Here is a 25,915-nt window from a genome sequence, read left to right as displayed (position 1 = left end):
TGATGTAAAATTAATGATAAAAAAATTTAATAGTCAAAAAAGTTTTAGCAACTTGAAAGGTCTAGCAAAAAATAATTGTGATTTTATACTGCTTTTGCATATAAAATCGATTTTTTTAATGAAATATATGGTCTGGATTCGACCAGGCCGAACTGAACGCCATCAGCATTTTTTCGAGTCACTTTAGCTTTTTGCACAAATATTTTCAACTACAGGGAAATCTGTTAAACTCATCGACCAGAATTAATGGTTTTAAATCCAAGAAACACATACCAGTGAATTATTTAAGTTTTTTTCGGTCTCGCATAAGAATGACATGGGTTTCAAAATCTGCAGTTTAAAAATTTTCTCATGGCGTTCAGTTCGGTCTGGTCGAAGCCAGGCCAATGCATAGTATTTTAATCAACTAAAGCTGATTCAAAAGTCTTATGTTATGTATCATATGATATCTTTTAAATTCAACTACCATTCTATTTTTAAAGAAAAATATCGTTTTCTTATTTTCTACACAAAATTCCATTGTTATTTTTACGAAATTATAGCAAAAATGCAATAACTTTATCTTTTTCTTTATAATTCATCACAAAAAAGTGGCTGAACTTTTAAACAAAAATTGTTGAATAATTATATACTTTTTCAATACTATGTTATTACACGAGTTTCCTAATTAGCATTTCAAAAATGCCAATAGTATGGCAACTGTTTAATTTATCAAATTGATCAACAAATATTACAATGAAAATTCTCGTGACCGCGAGAAGGCTATCTTTCGGGAAAAATAGGTACAAATTGGATGTACACATCAAGTGGGTCAAGTTTGGATCATACAAAGGGTAATTATTTCCAAAACATGGTTGATTGATAAATGATTGATAATGTTAATGGATAAATATTCGCATTTCAATGTATTTTAAGTTATGCTGATGATATTCTTAACCTACAATTCAATTCATTAACCTTTTATTCCAAGAGACATCTCAATCTTTTTCAAAAAGTATTAATTTTAAACAGTTATATTTTATCAAAACTTTGGTATATTGCACAAGTACTTCCCATGGAATATAGACATATTGGCATTCTGACGCAACTTGGAAGTAAATTTATGAGGAGAGGTAGTATTAGTTAAAGGCTGGATTATGGTTAACACTAGAATAAATTTCGTATATATTAGAAGACAGAGAAGCTATTAATGAAAATGGAATTCAAGAAAGAATTCGTTCGGCAAAATGGAATAATAAATATATATATTCCAGATTCATTTCAAAAATTTTATAAATATGATATGAAAATAAAATCGAAAGTGAAATAAGTGAAATAGTGATTAAGTGGGGGACGATTTTCGATCACCGCTAATTGTTATTATCGATTTTGGTTGATATTTTTCGGTGAAAATTAAGTCAAATCCAAACAACTTCTTTACGTTTCGGCTTACTGTTTTGTTTCGGCCATCTTCAGAAAAACTGTATTTCATAAAATTTTAAAAAATAGAATATAATACAAAAAATGTTTTGTTAGAATAACCACACAATTTTCCGTCACTTTTAACTACACTAGAAGCACTTACAATTGTTTCGCCGTGTGCTTTCCTAACGGCTGTCTAACTTACTTTGAGTCAGATTTTGAATCGCTTCTAGTAGCTTGCGTTTTGCGTTCTTGGTGACGTCGTGCAGTCGGTTGTTGTCGTCGTGTTTGGGGTCGTCGTTTTCGAATTCTTTCTTGAGAACTGTGGCGTCGCTCTTAGTTTTTTGATTATTGAGCTGTATATTTTAGAGATCTCGATAGCGTCTTGTTTTATGTTTACTGTATTTCCTTTTTTCAGTTTTATATGTAATGTTTCAGCAGTCTTTCTTTTTCCTTCTTGGTTCACTCTCTCTAAAATATAAGCCTTTTCAAAATCAAATTTTTGGTTTTGCTCAAGAGCATGTTGTGTCAATCCTGTGGCCCTGGAGTTTTGTTTAAGACTTGTTTTATGGTTTTTTATACGTTTTTCCAGTGTTTGCGATGTTTGACCACAGTATTCCTTTCCACATTCACAGGGAATCGAGTAAACTACATTTGTTTGTTTAAGTTTTGGGATCTGGTCCTTTGTTTTGGTGAACAAACAGTTTTTTATTTTATTTATTGGTTTTGAAGATGCAATGATATCATGTTTTCTCAATAGTTTACTGACTTTTTCGCTTAGCCCTGGGATATATGTTAGTGAGACATATTTGCCGTTATTTTCAGTGGGTTTGTTACTTAGCGAATTGTAAATGACATCTACCCTCTTTTTTAGAACGTAGTTGATGAATTCATCCGGGTAATTATTTTGGTGCAATATTCTTTTAACTTTTTTGATGCTCATTTGCCGTTTGTCTATGTCACTAAGTTTAAGCGCTCGATCAATTAGCGCAATTGCGGTGTTCTTTTTATGTACGTATGGACTTTCTGAGTAAAAATCTAAGTATCTCCCATTTTCTTGTTTTGTGTACCAATTTTTCTCAACTTTTTCTTGATTTCTGAAGAGTTTGAGATCTAGGAATCGCAAAGTATTATCTATTTCTTTTTCAAGAGTGAATTTTATGCTGCTGCATTGGTTGTTGAATTCAGCCAGCACGTCAAGAAAGAATTCGAAAACGACGACCCCAAACACGACGACAACAACCGACTGCACGACGTCACCAAGAACGCAAAACGCAAGCTACTAGAAGCGATTCAAAATCTGACTCAAAGTAAGTTAGACAGCCGTTAGGAAAGCACACGGCGAAACAATTGTAAGTGCTTCTAGTGTAGTTAAAAGTGACGGAAAATTGTGTGGTTATTCTAACAAAACATTTTTTGTATTATATTCTATTTTTTAAAATTTTATGAAATACAGTTTTTCTGAAGATGGCCGAAACAAAACAGTAAGCCGAAACGTAAAGAAGTTGTTTGGATTTGACTTAATTTTCACCGAAAAATATCAACCAAAATCAATAATAACAATTAGCGGTGATCGAAAATCGTCCCCATCAAATCATTTGATCAAGAAAAGAACATCCGTTTAAAATGTTCATAATCAACGAGATTGCAAGAAAGTACGGAAGGATCGTAGAAAACTATTCACGAGAATTCTTAAAAACAGCAATTAAAATTGCCAAAATGCACAATCGACTAAAATTCCTACTGAACTGCAGAAAGTGCAAAATAGTGCCGAAGTGTTTGGACTACAAAATAAGCATGTGCCTAGACAACGAAAAATCCAAGAAAGAGTTAAGAATCTTGGAACACAAACAAAAAATCCGTATGGTAAGTCTTGCCATCAGCGACACGAAAAGAACAACAGCGCGCCTTAAACCGAAAAAGAAATTCCTCTCCGAGAAACTGCAAAACCTTCTCGATGCTGAGGATTGGCGCAAAATAATTGAAATGGTATCAAAAAGAACAGCCTCCACATTTAAGAAGACCAGAAAGACAGAAATCAGAAAATTAGATTTTCTTAAAAAGAAGAAAATTCTAGAAACAACCATCCAAGCGGACTGGATCGAAAACACAACAACTGTGGAAATTCCGGATTATCTGGAACGGGCACTTCTTCTGGGACCCAACTTCAACATCCAGCCGACAACGAACATCCCGTACGTTGCTTTCATTGCCGACGTCGAGAGCGCAATAAAACAAAAACCCGACGCAGACGACATCAGGAGCAGCATCGCGACGATGATCAACAACTACGTAGACTTCCAAAACCAACCGCGCGCCAAAAACTACGATTGGATTCATAAGGACGTCATCCACAGCCGAAAGTTTCTCCGAGAACACAACGAACTGATCATCACGAAAGCAGACAAAGGGAATAAAACCGTCGTGATGCTAGCGACTGAGTACAGCGAAAAAATGACAGCTATGGTAAGTGATACAACAACGTACACACCACTAACCGCAGATCCAACGGAAAAAATACTTAAACGCATTAACACGATGTTGGATTTGTGGCACGAAAACAAGTACATTACCACTTACACAAAAAATAAATTAAAACTATTCAACTGCCCACCGCCGAGGATTTACGGTCTCCCCAAAATCCATAAAGAAGATCGTCCACTTCGACCTGTGGTGTCAACAGTCGGGTCAGCTACGTACCGCATGGCTCAGTTTTTAGCCAACGTACTGCAAAACGTCGTCGGCAAAACTGAACACCACGTGCGCAGTAGTTTCGACTTCGCGTCGGAAATTACCAACATTCGGGTCCCCGAAGGTTATATCATTTACTCATTGGACGTCGTGTCGCTCTACACGAACGTGCCAATCAAAAATGTGTATGAAATAATAGAACAAAAGTGGCGGGAAATTAGCGAATACACGCCGATACCATGGACTGAATTCAAACGCGCCCTTCAAACAATTCTAGGAGCGTCGTTTTTTCAGTACAACGGTAAAATATTTGAACAAACGTTTGGTACACCGATGGGCTCTCCTCTATCTCCTGTAGTAGCGTCTCTCCTGATGGAACAACTCGAGGAAAGAGCCATCCAAAATCTACGAGATAAAGACGTCAATCTCGTGATGTACAAACGTTATGTTGATGACTGCTTGATCATTGGCAAGGAGAGTGACATAGATCACGTGCTGGCTGAATTCAACAACCAATGCAGCAGCATAAAATTCACTCTTGAAAAAGAAATAGATAATACTTTGCGATTCCTAGATCTCAAACTCTTCAGAAATCAAGAAAAAGTTGAGAAAAATTGGTACACAAAACAAGAAAATGGGAGATACAGACCCCGTTCGATTTTGGCAACACGCCCGTACATTTTATGTTGCCAAAATCGAATGTTGCCAAAATCGAACGTTTTTTTTTAACTTTTTTTCAGTTTTTTTTTACAAAATAACTGTTATTATTATCAAACACGTTATTTTTGGTCAATTTTCGACCATTTGTAGTCATTTTTAATTTTTTTCATTATGTTTTTGAAGCATTTTCCACTTTTCTTGTTTTGTTTAAAATGTTTGCTTTCATTTGTCATATTTGCTGTTTTTGTCGTTCTTCATCATTTTTTAGTTGTTTTTTGTCATTTTCAGTCTTTTGCTTGGATTTGTTTTTTAACTTTTTGAATTTTTATCTTTTTGTCATTTTTGAGTACTTTATAATTATTTTTAAAAACTTTGGATTTTATTGTTGCATTTTAACACCATTTCCGAACATAAAAACGTATTTATGGTGTTTGTCTAAATTAAATTGGTCCTGTTATAACGAAAACTAAAAGGTAATGTTGATTCTAAAAACCGTTCGATTTTGGCACATGTGCCAAAATCGGATGTTGCCAAAATCGAATGTTGCCAAAATCGAATGTTGCCAAAAACGAACGGAGTCTGTACTTAGATTTTTACTCAGAAAGTCCATACGTACATAAAAAGAACACCGCAATTGCGCTAATTGATCGAGCGCTTAAACTTAGTGACATAGACAAACGGCAAATGAGCATCAAAAAAGTTAAAAGAATATTGCACCAAAATAATTACCCGGATGAATTCATCAACTACGTTCTAAAAAAGAGGGTAGATGTCATTTACAATTCGCTAAGTAACAAACCCACTGAAAATAACGGCAAATATGTCTCACTAACATATATCCCAGGGCTAAGCGAAAAAGTCAGTAAACTATTGAGAAAACATGATATCATTGCATCTTCAAAACCAATAAATAAAATAAAAAACTGTTTGTTCACCAAAACAAAGGACCAGATCCCAAAACTTAAACAAACAAATGTAGTTTACTCGATTCCCTGTGAATGTGAAAAGGAATACTGTGGTCAAACATCGCAAACACTGGAAAAACGTATAAAAAACCATAAAACAAGTCTTAAACAAAACTCCAGGGCCACAGGATTGACACAACATGCTCTTGAGCAAAACCACAAATTTGATTTTGAAAAGGCTTATATTTTAGAGAGAGTGAACCAAGAAGGAAAAAGAAAGACTGCTGAAACATTACATATAAAACTGAAAAAAGGAAATACAGTAAACATAAAACAAGACGCTATCGAGATCTCTAAAATATACAGCTCAATAATCAAAAAACTAAGAGCGACGCCACAGTTCTCAAGAAAGAATTCGAAAACGACGACCCCAAACACGACGACAACAACCGACTGCACGACGTCACCAAGAACGCAAAACGCAAGCTACTAGAAGCGATTCAAAATCTGACTCAAAGTAAGTTAGACAGCCGTTAGGAAAGCACACGGCGAAACAATTGTAAGTGCTTCTAGTGTAGTTAAAAGTGACGGAAAATTGTGTGGTTATTCTAACAAAACATTTTTTGTATTATATTCTATTTTTTAAAATTTTATGAAATACAGTTTTTCTGAAGATGGCCGAAACAAAACAGTAAGCCGAAACGTAAAGAAGTTGTTTGGATTTGACTTAATTTTCACCGAAAAATATCAACCAAAATCGATAATAGTGATTTAGACAACACATAGATTTAAATGAACACAAACACATACAGGATCTCAATGAAAAATGATGTTTCCTCGAAGAGATTACTTTTTCTTAACTCTAAGCGTACATCCTTCGAGCATATGGGGGCTAGCATCTTACAAATGCTAAAACCACCAACCCACCGAAAGTATACTATGTATGCCGTAACCAGGATTCGATCTCATACCCTTTGGCTTAGAAGACTTGAAGGCTATCCTCTACGCCACGGGCGGCGGCTGCCCGTAAAATGTAAGCTTTAAATGTAACTGTATATAAAATTTAATAAAAAAAAACCTGAAAAAAATGAATTTGTATCAGTTTTTGATCAGATACCTTTTTTGGCCCTTTTTCAACATGACTTTCAACATGACTTCGACAATGACTATACGTATTTTACTCATCATTTTACGTTGTCAAAATAATCAAGACCGCATTCAGAGAATTCCAAAGTGTTTCAAGAAATTTCTCCCTGAAAGATTATGTAACAGCCTGAATGCAATTCGATAAAAACTATTCTATTGGTTAGGTATTTTATCACTGATTTAATCACGGTTTGTTACGTTTGTTAATTTGTCAATCGGCCTTATCGATAAAGGTGATTTCCTTTTAGATAAGAACATTTCATAATTATGTAATAAGAAGAAATTAAAAATTGTGAAAATTTCTGTTTTTACCACTTCATCAATAGTAGATGACCTGGTTGAAAAAAAAAATTGGTACCGTCAACTGGGGCATGATGCAACACTTTTCAACTTCAAAGGCTTCTAAAAACTGCTTGTAAATCAAAAGTTTCAAGGTTGATAAAACATCAAATTGAAGTATGTTGGTTATGTATGTTGGTTATCCACCATGGGTGCACGGATTCACCGCAGTTTCTGCCTAAGTATGTGCCCACTTGCATTCTTTTAGATTATTAAGTTCGACAAATCTCCAATACAACGCATAGGTACACCATACCCGGACCCCATGGCTTTTATTTTGGAAGAACGAGTCAATCAGGAGGGCTAGTTTACTTACAGGTATTCCAGCATCCGTGTATATACCTGGCCAGCTAGCAACTGACTGAACATTCTTATTATATAGTCATTTATATGAGAAAACACATCTTACCTGTCGGCAACTTATGGGATTCGAACCCAAAAGTTTTCTTGCCGATACCGGGAATCGAACCCAGTACGCCTGGCATACCAAAACCAGACTCGCGCCAGCCTATCCACTAGACCACATCGGCGCTAACAAAACATCAAATTGAAGTAGTCAAAAAATTATTGGTTTCACCGGTTATTTTTATTTTTTCAAAAACATGCTATTTTTTCCCTACTGAAAAAATGGAAAAGTTGCATCAAACATTGTTTTTAATGGAAAATCAAATGAAAACGTTTGAAAATTTAAAGTTTTTAAATAGGGGAGATAAGGGCATAACGAGCATCCAGAGCATAATAAGCACTCCTTTTTTCTACAGAAGTACGTATTTTCTATAACAAATTTTCATGAGGATTTGTCCGTACTACCTATAGTATTAATTTTTCTCCAAAAAAGAAATATCCTTTTCATCTTTACAGAAATATTAAAAAATAATAAGTTAGGTTTTCAAGTGACAAAAATATTATAATATTTGAGCACCACTAAAAAAGCTTTTATGACCTTTAAATCATCGTGATCTGAAATGTACGCACTGCAAACATGATTTACACATTGTTTCTGAATTTTCACCATCATAAAATTTTCCATTTTTCATTTAACTTGATTTTAAAATGCGTTTTTAATTAAATTTGTTGACCTGAGGCGAACAGAGCACTATTAATCAGGGAAAGATGAGCATTTTTTGCCATATTTTCTAGCAGTGAATTCATTTTGATGAAGTCAGCTGAACAATAGAGCCACATAATAAAGCTATTGGTAAGGTATCGGAGAGCTAATCAGTAGACTCGATTTTGATTCCTGTTCAAGGGGAATTGTTTTACATACCATCCACAATTGATTTTTTTTGATTGTTACATTATACGGCTAGTAGCATCATCCATCAAACAAAACACCAGATACATAATGTATGAGCATGTGTTAACTGTTTAAATTCGACAAACAGACCTAGATTATTTTGTTATTGCTTTTTTTGATGAATCTACGCCTCACCATTTAGTGCAAAATGCATCGATCATGAATGATAAAAGAAAAAAAATCACCGTGACCAGGAATCGAACTCGAGTCTAATGATTACTTCTTCGTCACCTTGCCAATAGGCCAAATCGTCAGTAGAAACAAGGCAAGCTGTAGCTATATTATTCAGTTCACTTTATCGAGTCGAATTCGCTGCTAGATTCTCCGGCAGAAAATTCTCATCGTGCCTCGATTAATAGTGCTTAAACTGCCCCAGGGGGGGTTCTCATTATGCCCCTACAGTGACTTGTTTTCAGCTTTCAGCAAAAAATTTTAAAATGCATTTTTAAACGTTTTTATCTAGTTTCTCGAGTTTCATCCAAGTGGCAATAGACTATTTGAGTGTCTGAACACGAAACAATGATTAAAGTTACATATTATAGCTGTTCTCTATGGTTAAATAAGCGTTTTCCTTAAGGTGGTCATTATGCCCTTATCTCCCCTATTTGTGGTATCATCACGCATAAAGCACAAATTGCAGTCATTTTTGGTTTTGTTTTAATTAAATAACTGAATTATAAAAATATTTATTTAAAAAAAAATAGTGGCTGTTTGAAAAACAATTTACACCAACAGTGTGACTAAAGAATAATAAAAGCAATATAAAGTTTGTACATGATATCATTAAGGCAATCCGTCATACTGGGTAAAGTTTTTCATGGCTTCGAAATATGAAAAAAATTGTACATCTATGGCTCGATTTTTTTTTAAATTTTCCATTAGAATCAAAAACTTCAAAAAATTATCTCACGATGTGAAAAACTTTGCCATCATCATTTTGTTTTCATTGAATGATAACTCTTTTACATTGTATTGAAATAAAAATTAAATAAGCGTTGTTGTAAGCAAATGTTACATCTGATTGATCTGCATGATGCCCCGTTTGACAGTATGTGATGAAAATGCTGCTACATAAAATTAAATCGCTTAATTTCAACAGCGTTCTTTTCTTCAAACATTCTTTCCGTCAATTAAATTTCATTATCTTTAAATTATGATTTATTTTTACGAATGTTTTTTCATTAAGGCATTTAACTTATAAGGTTTTTAAGTGCCGGGACTATAATCTTGAAGTGTTTTTGGTTAAGAGGTGATCACTTTCACCAATGAGGCCGATAATTTATTAATATTATTATTAATTCCAATTTGATGATGGTTATGATGATGATGATTTCTATTCACAGTGTGAAGAAAGAAACCATTCCTGTCCTTAGATGCCTTTGCTATTTCAACAATCAACGACAACCAACAACAGGTTCAACAGCAGTTATAATAATAATAACGAAGTTGATGATGATGATATTAACCAGCAGCTCAGCGAAACGATAAACAAACACAAAATCTGCCGGAAACTTATACCTACCACTCAAAGCAAAGCAAAAGTTGGCAGGACTTTGTTTGTCGTGTCTGAGCTGTCTGTGTTGGCAGATATGTTCATTCATAGGTGGTGAAGGTGATATGTTTATACGGTGGAAAATCCAGAGCCTTTTATGCAAACTACACAACAACTAGCAGCTATAGCTCAACCTCTTAATCAGAACGTTAGTTAAAGTGAGAACAAAGTTTAGGCAAACAAACACCCACCCACACCCAGCAATCTAGCTTTCGAGAACAAGAGTGCTTAAATCCTACCAGATACCTACCTCATTCTAGGTGACGATGGAGGTTTCTCCTAATAGTTAGTTAGAATGCTGATCTGTTTTCTTTCGTTCGGTTAATCTTTGAGGGGTAGGAAAAAGCTGAAAGATTCGAATGCTTTAACTTTGCGGAAACCGGTCCTCTGTTGACATTTCGCATTTGAAAGTGGATCTTGTGGTGCTGTTGACACAACAAAGTGTCATTTGTCATTCCATTTAGAACAGTTTAGCTCGGTACAATGTGGGACTTTATCTTGCGAAACTACATGTGGAAAAGATTTTTGAGCCAAGAGCTGAAATAAGAAAAAAAAACCTACATGTTTAAAAAAACATTCATCCAGAGTCTCAAATTTCCAGAAATATTTAACATTCATAAGTTTTTGCAGATTTTTTTTCTTTTTTTGGAACAAAGGAAGTAAGAATCAATTGCCATTTTCTAAAACTGATATTGGGTTTTAGAGTGTTAAATGCGTTTTCAACATCTAAGCTGAACTGGATCAAGATTGTATTTTTTTGAAAAAAAAAACTTTTTCAGCGAGCTGGTTTTAGAATATCAAACACTGCATACAAATTTGCAACTTCTTCTTCTAACGAATTCCCTCAAGCTGAGCAACTTTTACCATAAAAAAGGAAGCACCTCGAAAGAGTTAGATCTGAAAAATCGGAATCCTTTTCTATTCCTGCTGAATGCAATCAAACGTGTAGAGTCGCTAGAACTGCATCTGGTGCTGTTGTTGATTCGAACGAGACGGCGATGCGATGGTGTGTGAATTCATGTGTCGATCGAACAAAGTTGGGCCACCTGAGAGATCATCCATCGGGTGCTTCCGAAAGCTGCCGAGCTTCCGAGAAACTTCCCGTTCCGTGTGCATTTGCTTCCCGGGGTAGTGAAGTATTACACAATAAATTGCATTTTCCTCCGGAGTAACAAACCATAAATATTCGATTTATTTTTCTCCCGGGCAAATTGTTTGCCACCATTGCATTGCAACGACCAAACCTTTCAAAGGAAGATTTTTCTCGAATTGTCGGAGCCACCATCCGAACATACGGACAAAAAAAACCCGTATTTGCGTGGAGTTTTAGCTACGGTAAAAAAGGATCAAAATTTCAAGTCAGGTGTGAAACAGCACTCTTCAATAGGGTGAGAATCATCCAGAATCACAGGATTTATTTCTTTCGGGATAGCTTCACTCCAGGATATTTAAAAATTTTGTTTGAATCTGGCGTATGGCTTAAGATTATTTCAGTTTAAAATTTGTTAATGTTTTTTTCTCTCACTCCAACCAATCTTCAACCAAGTGGAATAGTTCTAGGATGGTGAAAATTTTTGCAGACTTTTGTCTGGGGCTTGAAAATACGAATTTTTTATAGCTTTTCCGAAACCGGACAGTTGATTTCTAATTTTTTAACATAAAATCCGGGCATATGTATAGAATGTATACAGCGTACCAATCATTATACTTTCATCATTTAATTATAAAATATTTTCTTCACATTTTTGATACCTATTAAACTTTTTGGCTCACAGGTTTGGCACAGAGTTAGTAGGGTAGATAAGGGCATAACGGCCACCTTAAGAAGGGCGCTTATTTTTCCATAGAAAATAGGTTCAATATGTGAGTTTTAGCATTGTTTTGTGTCCAGACACTAAAAAAGTCTATTTCAAAACTTTAGAGGCATAAGAAACCCCTCCCCCTCCTCCCTGGGACAGTATAAGCACCTTTGATCGGGGCGCGATGAGCGTTTTCTGCCGTAGAATCTAGCACCAAATTTAACTCGATGAAGTCAATTGTATTATAGAGCTTCAGCTTGACTAGTTTACATCTGACGATTAAGCCTATTGGAAAGGTGTCAGAGAGATAATCAGATGACTCGAGTTCGATGTTCGATACATTTTGCACTAAACCGTGATTCGTAGATCCATCAAACAAAGGAATAACAGAAAGATGTATTTTTTTTGTGTAGAATTACGTCTTACGGCAACACTTTAGGGAACAAATTGAAATTTGCGAACGAATCTCGCGTCACAAAAAACGCCTCATTAACGGACATCACATCTAAAGGATTATGACGTCATCACCAACGCCTGCTTTGATGGGTTTTGCTTTTCCCTACCTACGGAAGGTATAAAACAAAGGGCCCGTCGGTCGACTCGGTTTCGTTCTCTGTTTGCCGTCGAACTGAACAGACGTTGCTGCGCTTCGATCTTAGTTTGGACCCCACCAGTGGTAAACCGACTCAGATATCGATTTGCAGTAGTTCAGTGGCAACCGTGGACCAGTGAGCAGCAATGATGGCCAGTAGCGTGAGCGGAGGACTTCAGAGGCAGTTGCATGGTCGGATTATGTCACATGGTCCGATTATGATGAATTTTCGGATTATGTCACATGGTCGATTATGTTGCATGATCCGATAATATCTGATTATGTTGCATGATCCGATTATGTCACATGGTCCGGTTATGTTGCATGGTCGGATTATGTTGCATGATCCGATTATGTTGCATGATCCGATTATGTTGCATGGTCGGATTATGTCACAAGGTCGATTAATGTCACATGGTCGATTATGTTGCATGGTCAGATTATATCACATGGTCCGATTATGTCACATGGTCGATTATTTTGCATGATCTGATCATGTCACATGGTCCGATTATGTTGTACGTTCGGATTATGTTGCATGATCTGATTATGTCACAATTGGGTAAATCGTTTACGTAAATCAGCAACAGTAATGGTCCTTAATTAATTTCTTAGGGAACGCCTACTGTTATAGGTAACTGAGAACTAAACGTATTTTTTTTTATTTTTACGACTTGTTTACGATCTTTCAAATATCTTCGCATGAAGTTGTTGACTGTGCCTCCTATTCCATATGCTTCTAGCTTTTTAAGCAAAAAATTGTTATGAATTGTATTGAAGGCTTCCGATAGATCGAGAAATAACGCGCCTGATGTTTCCTTTTTTTTCTGTCAAGGTTCTGAGATACACTGTTGATCAACTCTAACACGGCAATCTCCATATCCACCTTTATAGAACCCATATAAGGCTATGATCATTTAGTATCCGGGCACTTTATTTCGGTGATAACTACGTTAATAGAGCTCGGATATGCAAAACTTTAGTAGCGTTGTGTTGGTTATAAAAAGAACTATCTTGCCTATTTTTGCCAGATTTTTAAGTTTCATTGTGTTTGAGATTCTTACGATGCAAAAATACATGGTAAAAATTATTTTGCACAAATTTGCTCCTTTTACGCATTTTGCGCCTCGAAAATTCTTCATTGTTGACTTGAAAGCTCATGAACTGTTGATTTTTTCTTATTTTATTTCGGACCAAATGGTTGAGAGGTATAAGGAGCCACTCTAGGATCCACACGAAGTTCAAACCAACCATCGGAGTGCAACCCTTGATCTTAAATATGGTAAAAAGTCTATGGTTATTGGGGATAACTGAATGCAGACTCCTTAAATAATGCAAAAAATCCATTTCCGACAGGCAAAAAGTGTTGCCTGACTAGTAGACACCAAGTAAATAACTAATTATGATCAGTTCCAAAGATCGCAATCTGCGCATTCGGTTTTTACGCAATATGACAGATGTGTTCTGATGGACAACAAAATTTATGATAAGACCGGATTTGCGAAATCAAATTCTTCGAGATGCCTACTCATAAAAAGGTTCCAACCAGATTCCAATTGCTTTTTCCAGGTGAGTTTGTGTAAAATATTATAATTTTGCAAAACTTTGCTTCTGTGGTAAAAAAAATAAATCAATACATGACTGAAAAAAGTGTGCAAACATAAAAAAGAGATTTTATGAAAAAGTTAGAGTATTTCTTGAAATCATTGATAAAATTTTTTTTATTATTTTTACATTAAATTTCATATTAACCCCTTCAGAGTGTGAAGAATGATAGAGATGGTTCCGAGATTTTAATAGAGTGTATTAAAAAATTCCTACAAAGATTGGAATGTATAAATGTTTGTTTTTGTTTTCATTAGATTAACTTACGTTTACTAGATATCTCTTATTTTTTATCAATTCTTCTTCGTATGTTCCGGTGATTGAGATTTTTCTGTGGTTGAAGAGATGATTGTAATGTTTGTTTGTTTTTATATGTTTCTTAGGTAACCTCACTTGTTTGCTGTCGGTTGGTTAGTATATATGAAAAAACTTTCACAGATCGCCCTTTGGACCGTACAGAAGCTGCTGATGGATAAACAAAGTTGCTCTAGGTCGACGCGGATGTCTACTGTGAAAATGTTGCATTTGTTAGGCAAATGAAGTTTAGAGTTGGTGGTCTAATTTTTAACTTACAACTTTCTTGAGCCGAGTAGAATAAGTTGTGTTGATATCACGAATGCTATTTTCGAATTACACTTCCTAATATAAATAATATTGTATTAATACATATTTTCTTTCTTTTTCTTTTCAGATGAGGTTACCTGCTGGCGTGAAACTTATGAATTCAACTTCTAATTTTAAGCGGTTTCACTATTCACGATGTAAGGAAATGTGCTCAATAAAGATCTTAGACCGGTAATAATCTTCTTTTGCTTTCTTTTCTTTTGTTAGAATTCTCTACAAACTACTTCCTTACAAATAAAGTGGGTTTTTTCATATTCGCCTTTGGCTTATCTTTCTAAATTAGAACTCACATTCCTATGTTATGCGCACGGAAAAAATATATAAAGATAATCTGATGGAGACGCGCCGTGACACGTGACACTCCCCCTCGTAAACGACTTCCTGGTTTACTTAAGAATCGCGTCTAACATCAAGTTTTGCAAGTTTCACGTTCACTGCTACATCACCAACTTTAATTGATTCCACCGGAGTGAACCATTTGGATCTCTTGGTGAGTTCGGGAAGGTAATCTCGAATCCAGCGATTCCAGAAAACGTTTGCCTCGATTTGTGAAGTTTGCCAATTATTCCTTAAAGCTTGATTGCTGTCATTAAAGGGAGTCGCCGGCTTTAACCCGTTTGAGGATCCGAGCAGGAAATGGTTAGGAGTCAAAACCGAAGAAACCTCGTCGTCTAATGCCAACTGTGTCAGCGGTCTCGAATTTATTATATTTTCAATTTCAATCAACAGGTTTTTAAACACTTCATCTGTAAGTTGATGGCGCGGTTTGATCTGGTTCAGGTTTCTTTTTACGGTTTGGATCATTCTTTCCCATGATCCGCCCATGTGTGGCGAGGAGGGAGGGATAAATGACCACGTTGTATTAGGACTTGTTATTTCCTGAATGACTAAGTCTTGATCCATTGATTTCAGGGCCAACAAAAGTTCCTTGCTCGCGCCAACCATGTTGGTACCGCGATCACTGAAAATTTCTACTGGAATCCCTCTTCTTCCCATAAAATTCCGTAACGACATAATGCACGATTGTGCAGAGAGTGAGTGCGCTATCTCAATATGAACTGCACGCACTGTTAAGCATGTTATTAAAACGCCCCAGCGTTTCTCGGAGCTACGTTTAACTGTAACATTAATTGGACCGAAGTAATCTATTCCTATAAACGAAAACGGTCTGGAAAATGCGGCTAACCTTGCTGCAGGAAGATCGCTCATAGGAGGAGGTTGTGGAACTGATCGTAGGTTCTTGCAAACTTGACATTCTGCTCGTACCTTCCGGAGAACACTTGCGAAGCGTGGTACTATACGGAAACGTTGTCTCAGCTCGTTCAACACGGTGCGATGATTTCGATGATAAAACTGTTCGTGATAGTGTTTAACTATTAGCTTTGATATGTGGCTCGATTTAGGAAGTATTATGGGATTTTTGGCATCTATGCTGGCAATTTCACAGGATCCAATTCGCGTTTTTTCTCGTAAAACTTTATCTTCGTCTAAGAACGGCCAAAGTTCATAGATCGAACTCGATCTTGGGAGAAGTTTGTGTGCATTTCTATCGTTTGAAAGTGTTAAGATTTCTGCTGCAAACTTTTCATATTGCGCTTGACGAAACAAAATCATTTCACCGCGATAAATTTCTTGTCCTGAAAGAGGGCCTAGAGCAAGTGGTTGGTTTTTGAATTGGAGAACCTTGTTGACGATGAATCTTCGAACCCATGCCGCCGTTCGTCTTAGATGGTTCCAGCTGCTAAACCTCGTCGTATCAAATAGATTAGCAGGTGCCTGATGTACTTGTTCGTGGTAGTAAATTGCTGCCTTTAGTTCTTCATTGGTGATTTCACGACTAATTTGCTCGGTTGGCCATGTTAACTCGTCCTCCCTCAGAAACTCTGGCCCGTTGAGCCAACGACTGTCATTTGCCACCTCTGGTGATCTCTGCCATTTGGTACCTTCATCGGCAACATTTTCGTCTGTTGGTATCCATCTCCACTCTGAAATTTGGGTTAGTTCGAGTATTTCACTAACGCGGTGTGCTACGTAGTGGGAATAACGCCGGTGATCTGATCGGATCCAACACAGAACGTCTCTGGAATCACTCCAAAAGACGCGTTGGTTTATCTTTAAACTTAAAGCCTTGCAAATTGAATCAGCTAGTCTTGCTCCAATTAAGGCAGCTTCAAGCTCCATTCTCGGTATAGATACAAATTTCAGGGGAGCTACGCGGGATTTTGCGGCAACTATAACACATTCGATCCTTTCTTGCTGTTTGAAGCGCAGGTACAAAACTGCGGCGTATCCTAACTCGCTTGCGTCTACGAACGTATGCAGCTGAACTATCGTATCTGACTCAATTGAAACCTCTAAACGGAAACATCTCGGTATGCGAATGCCTTCAACCTTCGGCAAAACAGCGATCCATTCTAACCAGTGATCGAAAATATTCTTCGGGATCTGTTCATCCCACCCTATGGAAATTCTCCAAATTTGCTGCAGGATTATCTTTAGATGAATCATCAGATTAGCTAAAAATCCTAACGGATCGAAAACTGACATAAGTGTCCGAAGTACTTCTCGTTTCGTTGGAATGCGTTTGCCGGACAAAAGTTCTGCGTCGTGCCTTCGAGATAACCGATAGGTAAAGCTGTCTGTAGCAGTGCACCACCACATGCCCAATACCTTCTCTGTAGACAGTTCCGAATCTAAGTTAAGACTTTTTTCTAGACAATCCGGTTGATTTAAAGCTGCCAATACTACTGGGGAATTGGAGATCCAGTTCCGCATTTCGAACCCGGCTCGTCCATGGATAAATCGAACCTCTTCCGCAACTCGAATCGCTTCCGCCTCGCTTTCCACGCTCAACAACATATCGTCCACGTAATGATTATCTGTTATCGCTGCTGCTGCTTGAGGATATTGACCTGCATGTTCTCTTACGTTGACGTTCTTGGCGTATTGCGCGATACTCGGAGAACAGCATGCGCCAAAGGTTAAAACTTGCATGACATACGTACTGGGTTTTGGGTCGCTAGAGTTTTCTTTCCACAAAAACCTTTGGTAATGTTGGTCTTCTTCAGAGATCATCACCTGGTGAAACATCTCGCGGATGTCACCGCAAACCGCGATTCGGTGTTCTCGAAACCTGATGAGAACGTCAGTAAGCGGCGTGTTTTGGTCCGGGCCTTTCAGGAGAAGTGAATTTAGAGCGATTCCATGGCTCTTCGCTGCTGCGTCCCATACGATGCGAACTTTGTTCGGTTTGTTGGGGTTAACGACCGGAAATATCGGTAGGTACCACACTCTTCGAAAATCTTCTCCAATCTCATCGTCGCTCAGTTTCCTTATGTAACCTTTCGCAACATAATCCTGCATTTTCTCATGAAGAGTCGCTGCTAGTGAAGGGTCCTTTCTCATCCTTGCCTCCAGACATTCATAACGACGCGTGGCCTGTGGTTTGCTATCCGGAACTCTAAATTTATCGTATTTCCAGAGAAGACGTCCTTCAAAACGACCATCATCCCTTCGCGAGAATGACTCTAAAATTTTCCGAGCTCTCCGATCATCATTGGACTCTACCAGCGCCGTTGACTTCGTTATACCTAGTCCATCGATGGAAAAGTAATCACGCATCGCCTGATGCAATGTTTCATCTTTAGCACCATTGCATTGACACATATGAACGTCGTGAAAACCACAGAATTGCCGAATTCGTAGATCACACTCACCGTAGACGGTCCACCCCAGAAGGGTCTTTGTAGCTACTGGCTCATGCATTTCTCCTTCACGACCCTTGAGGACATATCCCAAGTTAGCGTTATTACTCCCAATAAGTATACGTGGCTGGATGTCATGATACGATTCTGCAGGAACTCCTCGTAGATGGCTGTATTTTTCGGCGAAATCTTGCATATCCAACGATTGACGAAACAGTTCCAAATTGGACACGGTAAGTACTTCGGGAAGTCGATACCTCTTGTGGCCGACCTGCGTTCCTGAGATGTCCAGTGTAAGATTCTGTGAATCCGGCTCGTTGCGAGTTTTGTTGCCAGTCCATCGAAGACAAAGTGGTTCAGCCTTTCCAGTGACACCCAACTCTGCAGCCAGCTCGCTTTCAATCAAGGTTAATGATGAGCCGTCATCCAAAAACGCATAGGTCTTAACCGTTTTGGCGGGCCCATGAAGGAATACAGGAATCACACGAAATAAAACATGATTTGGCAGCTTATGGTGAATGTTGCAGTCCCCAGACGTTACTGGTCCATTTTGAGTTGCATTGAAACCGTCGTTCTGAAATTTGTGAAGCAGTGGATGATGTTTAAACGAGCATCCGTTCTCGCCACAGAGCCTCTGTGATTTGCATGCCCTAGCATGTCTTCCAAGACATCTTTTGCAAAATCCATGTTCATTAATTACAGCCCAACGACCTTTGTAAGTGAGTTCCTTAAAGCCCTTGCACCTTTCCAACGAAATACAGTTCCCGTTGCAAACTTTACAAATTTTCTTGTCTACCGTTGCATGAATATATCGTTTGGGTTTTTCCTTCAGTTGTGGCGAATTTTCGATCTCGTACTTATCTGAATAATCATCCTCGATCTCGGAATGCAGATTCAGGTAGGCCGGTCCCCTTTTCATTTCCTTCGAGTGCTTAAGTTCGACGTCATCCAATGAGGCGATTGATGAAATGGTTTCCGCAAAATCATATAACCAGTCACTAAACGTGGTAAGTTTGGCTTCTTCAATGAATCGACGATATTTGGCCCATTCAACTCTGTAATCAATAGGCAATTTTCCCACCAGAACACGAAGTAAAGTAGCGTCGTAGGTATACTCAATCAGTTCACATGCCTCAATGGTAGCACACAAGTTTTTCACTGATAGCGCAAAGTCAATCATAGTTTCCAAGCGATCAGCTCGAGGGGGAGGAGCAGACTGGATCTTCGTGATCAAATTATGTACGATAATCTCAGGGCTGCCGAATATCATTCTCAACGTTGACATGATGGATCCAACATTCGATGGGTGCATCAACATGCACTTTACAGCTTCATAGGCTTTTCCTCGCAGGCATTTTTGAAGCCGAATCAGGTTTTCTTCTGCAGTAAATCCGCACATCGTTGTTGTAGTGGAATAGGTAGAAACGAATAACGGCCATTCTTCAGGCACCCCGCTAAATATGGGCAACTCCTGAGCTGCCGCTTGCCGAGCAACTGTCAGGTGACTGTTGGTTAGGTCATTTCCGGTGCCTATATCACGATAAACGTTACGTGTCGTAGAGCGATACGCATGATGCTGCGGCGTGGATCGATGTCGAGGAGTAAATTGATCGTGAGCGGCATACAAAGGTGGTCGCACATCAACCTGCCTTATTTGTCCTTCTGCTCCCGTGAAATCGGAGTGTATGTTAAAGACTCTTCGCTGGCGAATCAGCGACGGCTGCTGGGATCGGATGTGTTGATAAATCTGCTCGGGCTGATCAGCTAAGCAATGATTTTCTGAAGACTTCAGTTGATACGGTTTATTATCGTTAGATGTTTTGCGTTCCGGTAGTTTAAACTCAGGTTGGTGTCGTATTCTTTCGGCGCTAGGTTCCGAATGGCACTGCCATCCTTCCGTCCGGATGTCGGGTTCGATTTCAGCCGACTCAGCTTCGTTTGCTATTGCCTGTATCAATTCATAGCGCCTTTGAAGCAACTGCTTCTTTCGGGTATATTCCTCCTCGTTCAGGCGTTGTTCCTCTTCCAATTTCTGCAACTCCAATCTCATATTTCGTTTCGGTGCACAGTGGTCCAAAATGCGAAAAACGTGATCGTTGCTTATAACTTTTTTAGGTCACATTTTAGCATATCGGTGTCTTCGGAGAAGTTTGTCAGTAAAATTAGCTCTATAATAAAAAACTATTATTTTTCTGATTAATCCCCCTACAAGTGAGATAAAATTTCAAACTTCTCTGTTATAGGTTTTAGCTCTTTGATGTCTTTTACAAACTTGTTAAAAATCAAATTTTCTACAACTTTGTCTCAGATGCTAAGTTTCTAAAATAATTATTATCCGAGATATCGGCCAAATAAGAAACTAAACCTCTAAAAATCAGTTTTTTAATAATAACTTTTTTCAGTAAATTTTAAGTTTAATAGAATGTTCCACAAAGTTGTTTGTCTTACTAAAATACACCACTTTGTTGAACATTTCAAGTTTGTAAAATGTGATACTGCAGAGCTTTGTTAAAAAGATTACCGAAAATAGGGCTTTTTCACGCCTTATTTTACAAACACCGGGCAAAATCGGGCAGCTCGCTTTAGATGCAAAATAAAGTCGAAGATTTCGTCTACAAGATGCAGGCACAATCGTCAGTATCCACTTGTATCCAAGCGAGATACTTCAATTTTACTTTTCCATGTTTGCATTAAAAACAAAGATTTCTATGAAACTGTAGCACATTCTACCACGTGTGTTTTCTTCTAGCTTTTCCCTGCGCGATGTCAGAAGCAAAGGTTTGGAAGCGCATTTGTATTATTAGCATCAGGTCATTGTGTGTTCAATTGAAATAGATATCCTCTACAAGCTGGAGATGCTAATAATACAAATGCGCATCCAAACCTTTGCTTCTGACATCGCGCAGGGAAAAGCTAGAAGAAAACACATGTACCTAGTAGAATGCGCTGCATGTGCTTTCATAGAAATCGTTGTTTTTAATGCAAACATGGAAAAGTAAAATTGAAGTATCTCGCTTGGATACAAGTGGATACTGACGATTGTACCTGCATCTTGTAGACGAAATCTTCGACTTTATTTTGCATCTAAAGCGGGCTGCCCGATTTTGCCCGGTGTTTGTAAAATAAGGCGTGAAAAAGCCCTATTTTCGGTAATCTTTTTAACATAGCTCTGCAGTATCACATTTTACAAACTTGAAATGTTCAACAAAGTGGTGTATTTCAGTAAGACAAACAACTTTGTGGAACATTCTATTAAACTTAAAATTTACTGAAAAAAGTTATTATTAAAACTGATTTTTAGAGGTTAAGTTTCTTATTTGGCCGATATCTCGGATAATAATTATTTTAGAAACTTGGCATCTGAGACAAAGTTGTAGAAAATTTGATTTTTAACAAGTTTGTCCAAGACATCAAAGAACTAAAACCTATAACAGAGAAGTTTGAAATTTTATCTCACTTGTAGGGGGATTAATCAGAAAAATAATAGTTTTTTATTATAGAGCTAATTTTACTGACAAACTTCTCCGAAGACACCAATATGCTAAAATGTGACCTAAAAAAGTTATAAGCAACGATCACGTTTTTCGCATTTTGGACCACTGTGCGGTGGCTGCGGGACAGTTGATACGTTTTGCCTTCTCGGTTGATCCACAAATCCAATCATCTGATGGCTGCGGCGATCGGTCGATGGCATCACACGAAGATTATCCGTAGCAGCGGTAGAATGAAGAAGAAAGGGTGGAGCAGCATCTTTGGATCCAACAATTGTACTTTGAGGATTCGTTATTGGTACAGTAGGATCACGCACTCCACTCAACACAACGCTCGGAAGCGAGCTATTCACTTGATAGGCATTCGTTTTATTAGACAACACGTCGATGGCATTGGAGTTTACATAAGAAGCGAAAGTGTACGTAAGGGCTAACGTGGTAGTAGGAATAACCGATGATGCAAGAACCGAACTAGGAATTACATTTGTTGGGGAGACCGTCAGTAATGTCGAATCAACTACGCTGGTTTTATTATCAATGGACAACAATGATATATGGGACTCCAACTGGTGGTCAGATCGTGGTACAAAGGCTTCGTTTCTAGTACTTACGATTCTCTTAGTAATCTTACCATTTTCGCAGTTTGCACATATCCAACTAACGTCAGAGACCGCCTCTGTAACTCCTACACATTGGAAGTGATGCCACAGGTCGCAAGAGTCGCACTGCACCATCTCCTCGGTTTCGGGACCACCACATACTTGGCAGCGGCTCGATGACACATTTCTCAATGAGAGGTTACGAGGGATCTTGAAGGCTTCGTGAACGCACTTCTTGCACGTCCAAGGACTCTTGATGGCATCATCCGAGGCACCAACACACCTGACGTGATACCAGAATGCACACTTGTTGCACTGAAGCATTCCGGCAGTAGACCCTGGGAAACTGCAGGCAGCACCGATGCACGATGTAGTCATCACGTCTTGGAACTTCTTCGGAATTGTTCCCGTTTTTCGGTTTTTATCCAGCTTAGTAGTTGAAGCTTCCTTGGCCATCATTAAACGAATTTTTTAATGTGAAGAATGATAGAGATGGTTCCGAGATTTTAATAGAGTGTATTAAAAAATTCCTACAAAGATTGGAATGTATAAATGTTTGTTTTTGTTTACATTAGATTAACTTACGTTTACTAGATATCTCTTATTTTTTATCAATTCTTCTTCGTATGTTCCGGTGATTGAGATTTTTCTGTGGTTGAAGAGATGATTGTAATGTTTGTTTGTGTTTATATGTTTCTTAGGTAACCTCACTTGTTTGCTGTCGGTTGGTAAGTATATATGAAAAAACTTTCACAGATCGCCCTTTGGACCGTACAGAAGCTGCTGATGGATAAACAAAGTTGCTCTAGGTCGACGCGGATGTCTACTGTGAAAATGTTGCATTTGTTAGGCAAATGAAGTTTAGAGTTGGTGGTCTAATTTTTAACTTACAACTTTCTTGAGCCGAGTAGAATAAGTTGTGTTGATATCACGAATGCTATTTCCGAATTACACTTCCTAATATAAATAATATTGTATTAATACATATTTTCTTTCTTTTTCTTTTCAGATGAGGTTACCTGCTGGCGTGAAACTTATGAATTCAACTTCTAATTTTAAGCGGTTTCACTATTCACGATGTAAGAAAATGTGCTCAATAAAGATCTTAGACCGGTAATAATCTTCTTTTGCTTTCTTTTCTTTTGTTAGAATTCTCTACAAACTACTTCCTTACAAATAAAGTGGGTTTTTTCATATTCGCCTTTGGCTTATCTTTCTAAATTAGAACTCACATTCCTATGTTATGCGCACGGAAAAAATATATAAAGATAATCTGATGGAGACGCGCCGTGACACGTGACACAGAGATTCAGGATATTTGGCCAAACTGACACTATCGTTGAAGGACGAAGAAAGGATAGGAGTTTATTATTTTAAATGGTGTTCTTGTAATGCTGACACTGGGAAGCGATCGATTCCAGGAGCTTTGGAAGTATCCAGTTTTGAAATTACCATTGTCACTTCTTGAACAGTGAAGGGTCGTAAGAAGATGCAATTTCTAATTCGCTGAATTGTTCCATGTTCGTCAATGTTTCCAGTTGAGTGATGTTGATTCGCCAGATGAACTCCAATAGACGTAAAAAAGTCGTTGAATGCATTGGCAAAAGATATTGAATTTTCCACTAACTCTCCGTTCAGATTCGATTCCTGGTCATCAATTTTTTATTTTCTTCCAATCAGTTCGTTTATCTGTTTCCAGAGGAGTTTGATGTTGGAAGTACCCAAGTAACCATAAGCATTAAGCCATAATCCTTAATCAGCATTAAATCAACATTTCTAATGCAAGTTAGCATTATATCAACATTCATAATGCTTTTGAGTATTTGTTGTTCCGCAATTCTTGTAAAAAATATCTTGCTACGAACAGAAACATAGGCTTAAGATGGTCTTATTATCGTTGATACGAAGACGTCCACATTTGCGTTTGTCTTCAAGAATCTTGAGTTTAGCGCATGTATCTTTGAAGACTACGCGAATTGGAGGCTTGTTTTTTGTAGCCAGGGAAGACGCAATACAGCCCGTGCGAGTGATGCTGCTAAACATGGATAACGTTTTTTCGATCACCGGTTATAATTACGTTGTTTGCTACATTTGCCTTTTCCTGATTACTAACCAAGTTTCGAAACGGACTTCTAGAGTTTTGATAAAATCGGTCGAATCAATTAGAACTTTTTTCAACGATTTATTTTTCCGCTTTAGAACGAGTATCTCATCGCTCAGAAGCTGCAGTTTAGCAAGTGCGTTGTCAACCATACTAGATATGAAATCCTGACTGCGAATGATAAGGTCAGTAATTCCATCAAATTTGAGACACATTTTCGATACAAAAGTTTTTTTGATTTTTTCCTCCGTCATGATGGCAGCCTGGAATTAAAAAATTATATGTTTCCAATTGTTAGATACAGATGACGCTGAGATCACTAAAATTGGACTGGGGTCTGTCGAAAACTTTTTTTTGTTTTATTTCTGTTTGTAGAATACACGCAATTCACACACACTCATACATTGTGTTTCTGGTGCTTTGTGGATGATACTAATAGCTGTATAATGCAACAATCAAAATAATAGATCATTAATGGTAAATGAAAAAAAATTGCCTCTATCAGGAATCGAACTCGAGTCTTCTGTTAGTCGAGTCAGATGTAAAGCAGTCAAGCTGTAGCTATATAATTCAGTTCACTTCATCATGTTTAATTTGCTGCTTTACGGCAGAAAACGCTCAACGCGCCTCGATCAATGGTGCTCTGATCGACTCGGGTCAACAAGTTACACCAAAAACGCATTTTAAAATTCACTAAAATGAAAAATCAAATTGATGATGATGAAAGTTGAAGAACATTTGGTACATAACTGTGCATTGCGTACATTATAGATCAAGATGATTTAAGTAACCATTTTAACGATTGTTTACTTACTTGATAGGACTTGCGATTCACATTTAGGGGGGGGGGGGGGAGGGGGGTCGGGTCTAACACTTTCAAAAAATCGATTTTTTTATTTTTTTATTTTCTTATTGTAAAACATTTCAAGAATGTTGTGTCAAATTTTCAAGTCAATTGAAGCAAAACTGTAGAAATTATAGGCCTTTATCTCCTCCTATCTAATACTGCAAGAAAGCAAGAGCAGAAACTTCAAATGCGTTTTTCTCAAAAGCACATTTTAAAAGTCCGCGGACATTGCCATTTGAAAACTACTTATCCGATTCTTTTCAAATTTGGAACATATTTTCTACATATAAAAAACTAGACCCCAACGTTTTTCTTTTTTTATTTTTTAACTTTGGATTTTACAGATAAAAAATGGCGGATTTTTTCGTGAAAATTCGTAGTTTTTACTTCAAACAGCCACATAAATTTCATAAAATATTTTTTAAGTTAAATAAAAACGTTGGGGTTCAGAAAAACATCCATTAAAAATATTTTGCTCAGATTTTTTGACTTCAGATGATTCTATGCTGAGATACAGTGTCCATCGCAAATCCTGTTTTCTAAAAGGCATCCTCGAAAATGC

General features: G+C 37.5%; 2 protein-coding genes across 2 annotated transcripts; one reads left to right on the top strand and one right to left on the bottom strand.

The window, feature by feature from the left end:
- The first annotated feature begins 3,120 nt into the window (after positions 1-3,120).
- LOC129743289 (uncharacterized) lies at positions 3,121-14,722 on the top strand. Its single transcript, XM_055735275.1, has 3 exons — positions 3,121-4,584; positions 6,024-6,174; positions 14,679-14,722. Exons 1-3 carry the CDS (start codon positions 3,121-3,123, stop codon positions 14,720-14,722), a joined length of 1,659 nt encoding a protein of 552 aa, XP_055591250.1.
- Positions 14,723-15,001: 279 nt separating this feature from the next.
- LOC129743288 (uncharacterized) lies at positions 15,002-20,365 on the bottom strand. The gene has a single exon (XM_055735274.1). It carries the CDS (start codon positions 20,363-20,365, stop codon positions 15,002-15,004), a length of 5,364 nt encoding a protein of 1,787 aa, XP_055591249.1.
- Positions 20,366-25,915: the final 5,550 nt, after the last annotated feature.

The sequence above is a fragment of the Uranotaenia lowii genome, chromosome 2, assembly GCF_029784155.1.
Source record: "Uranotaenia lowii strain MFRU-FL chromosome 2, ASM2978415v1, whole genome shotgun sequence".
In the NCBI taxonomy this organism is placed as follows: domain Eukaryota; kingdom Metazoa; phylum Arthropoda; class Insecta; order Diptera; family Culicidae; genus Uranotaenia; species Uranotaenia lowii.
The sequence above is the reverse complement of the archived record's forward strand: the minus strand, read 5'-3'. Positions and strand labels throughout refer to the sequence as shown.

What these genes read in the sequence shown, in the direction of transcription:
- LOC129743289 (XM_055735275.1), top strand. Translation starts at nt 3,121, where the DNA reads ATGCACAATCGACTAAAATTCCTACTGAACTGCAGAAAGTGCAAAATA. An exon ending in AGGAGAGTGACATAGATCAC is followed by an intron (nt 4,585 to 6,023) that starts GTGCTGGCTGAA and finishes TAAAATATACAG; the next exon opens with CTCAATAATCAAAAAACTAA. An exon ending in GATTCAAAATCTGACTCAAA is followed by an intron (nt 6,175 to 14,678) that starts GTAAGTTAGACA and finishes TTTTCTTTTCAG; the next exon opens with ATGAGGTTACCTGCTGGCGT.
- LOC129743288 (XM_055735274.1), bottom strand. Translation starts at nt 20,365, where the DNA reads ATGAGATTGGAGTTGCAGAAATTGGAAGAGGAACAACGCCTGAACGAG.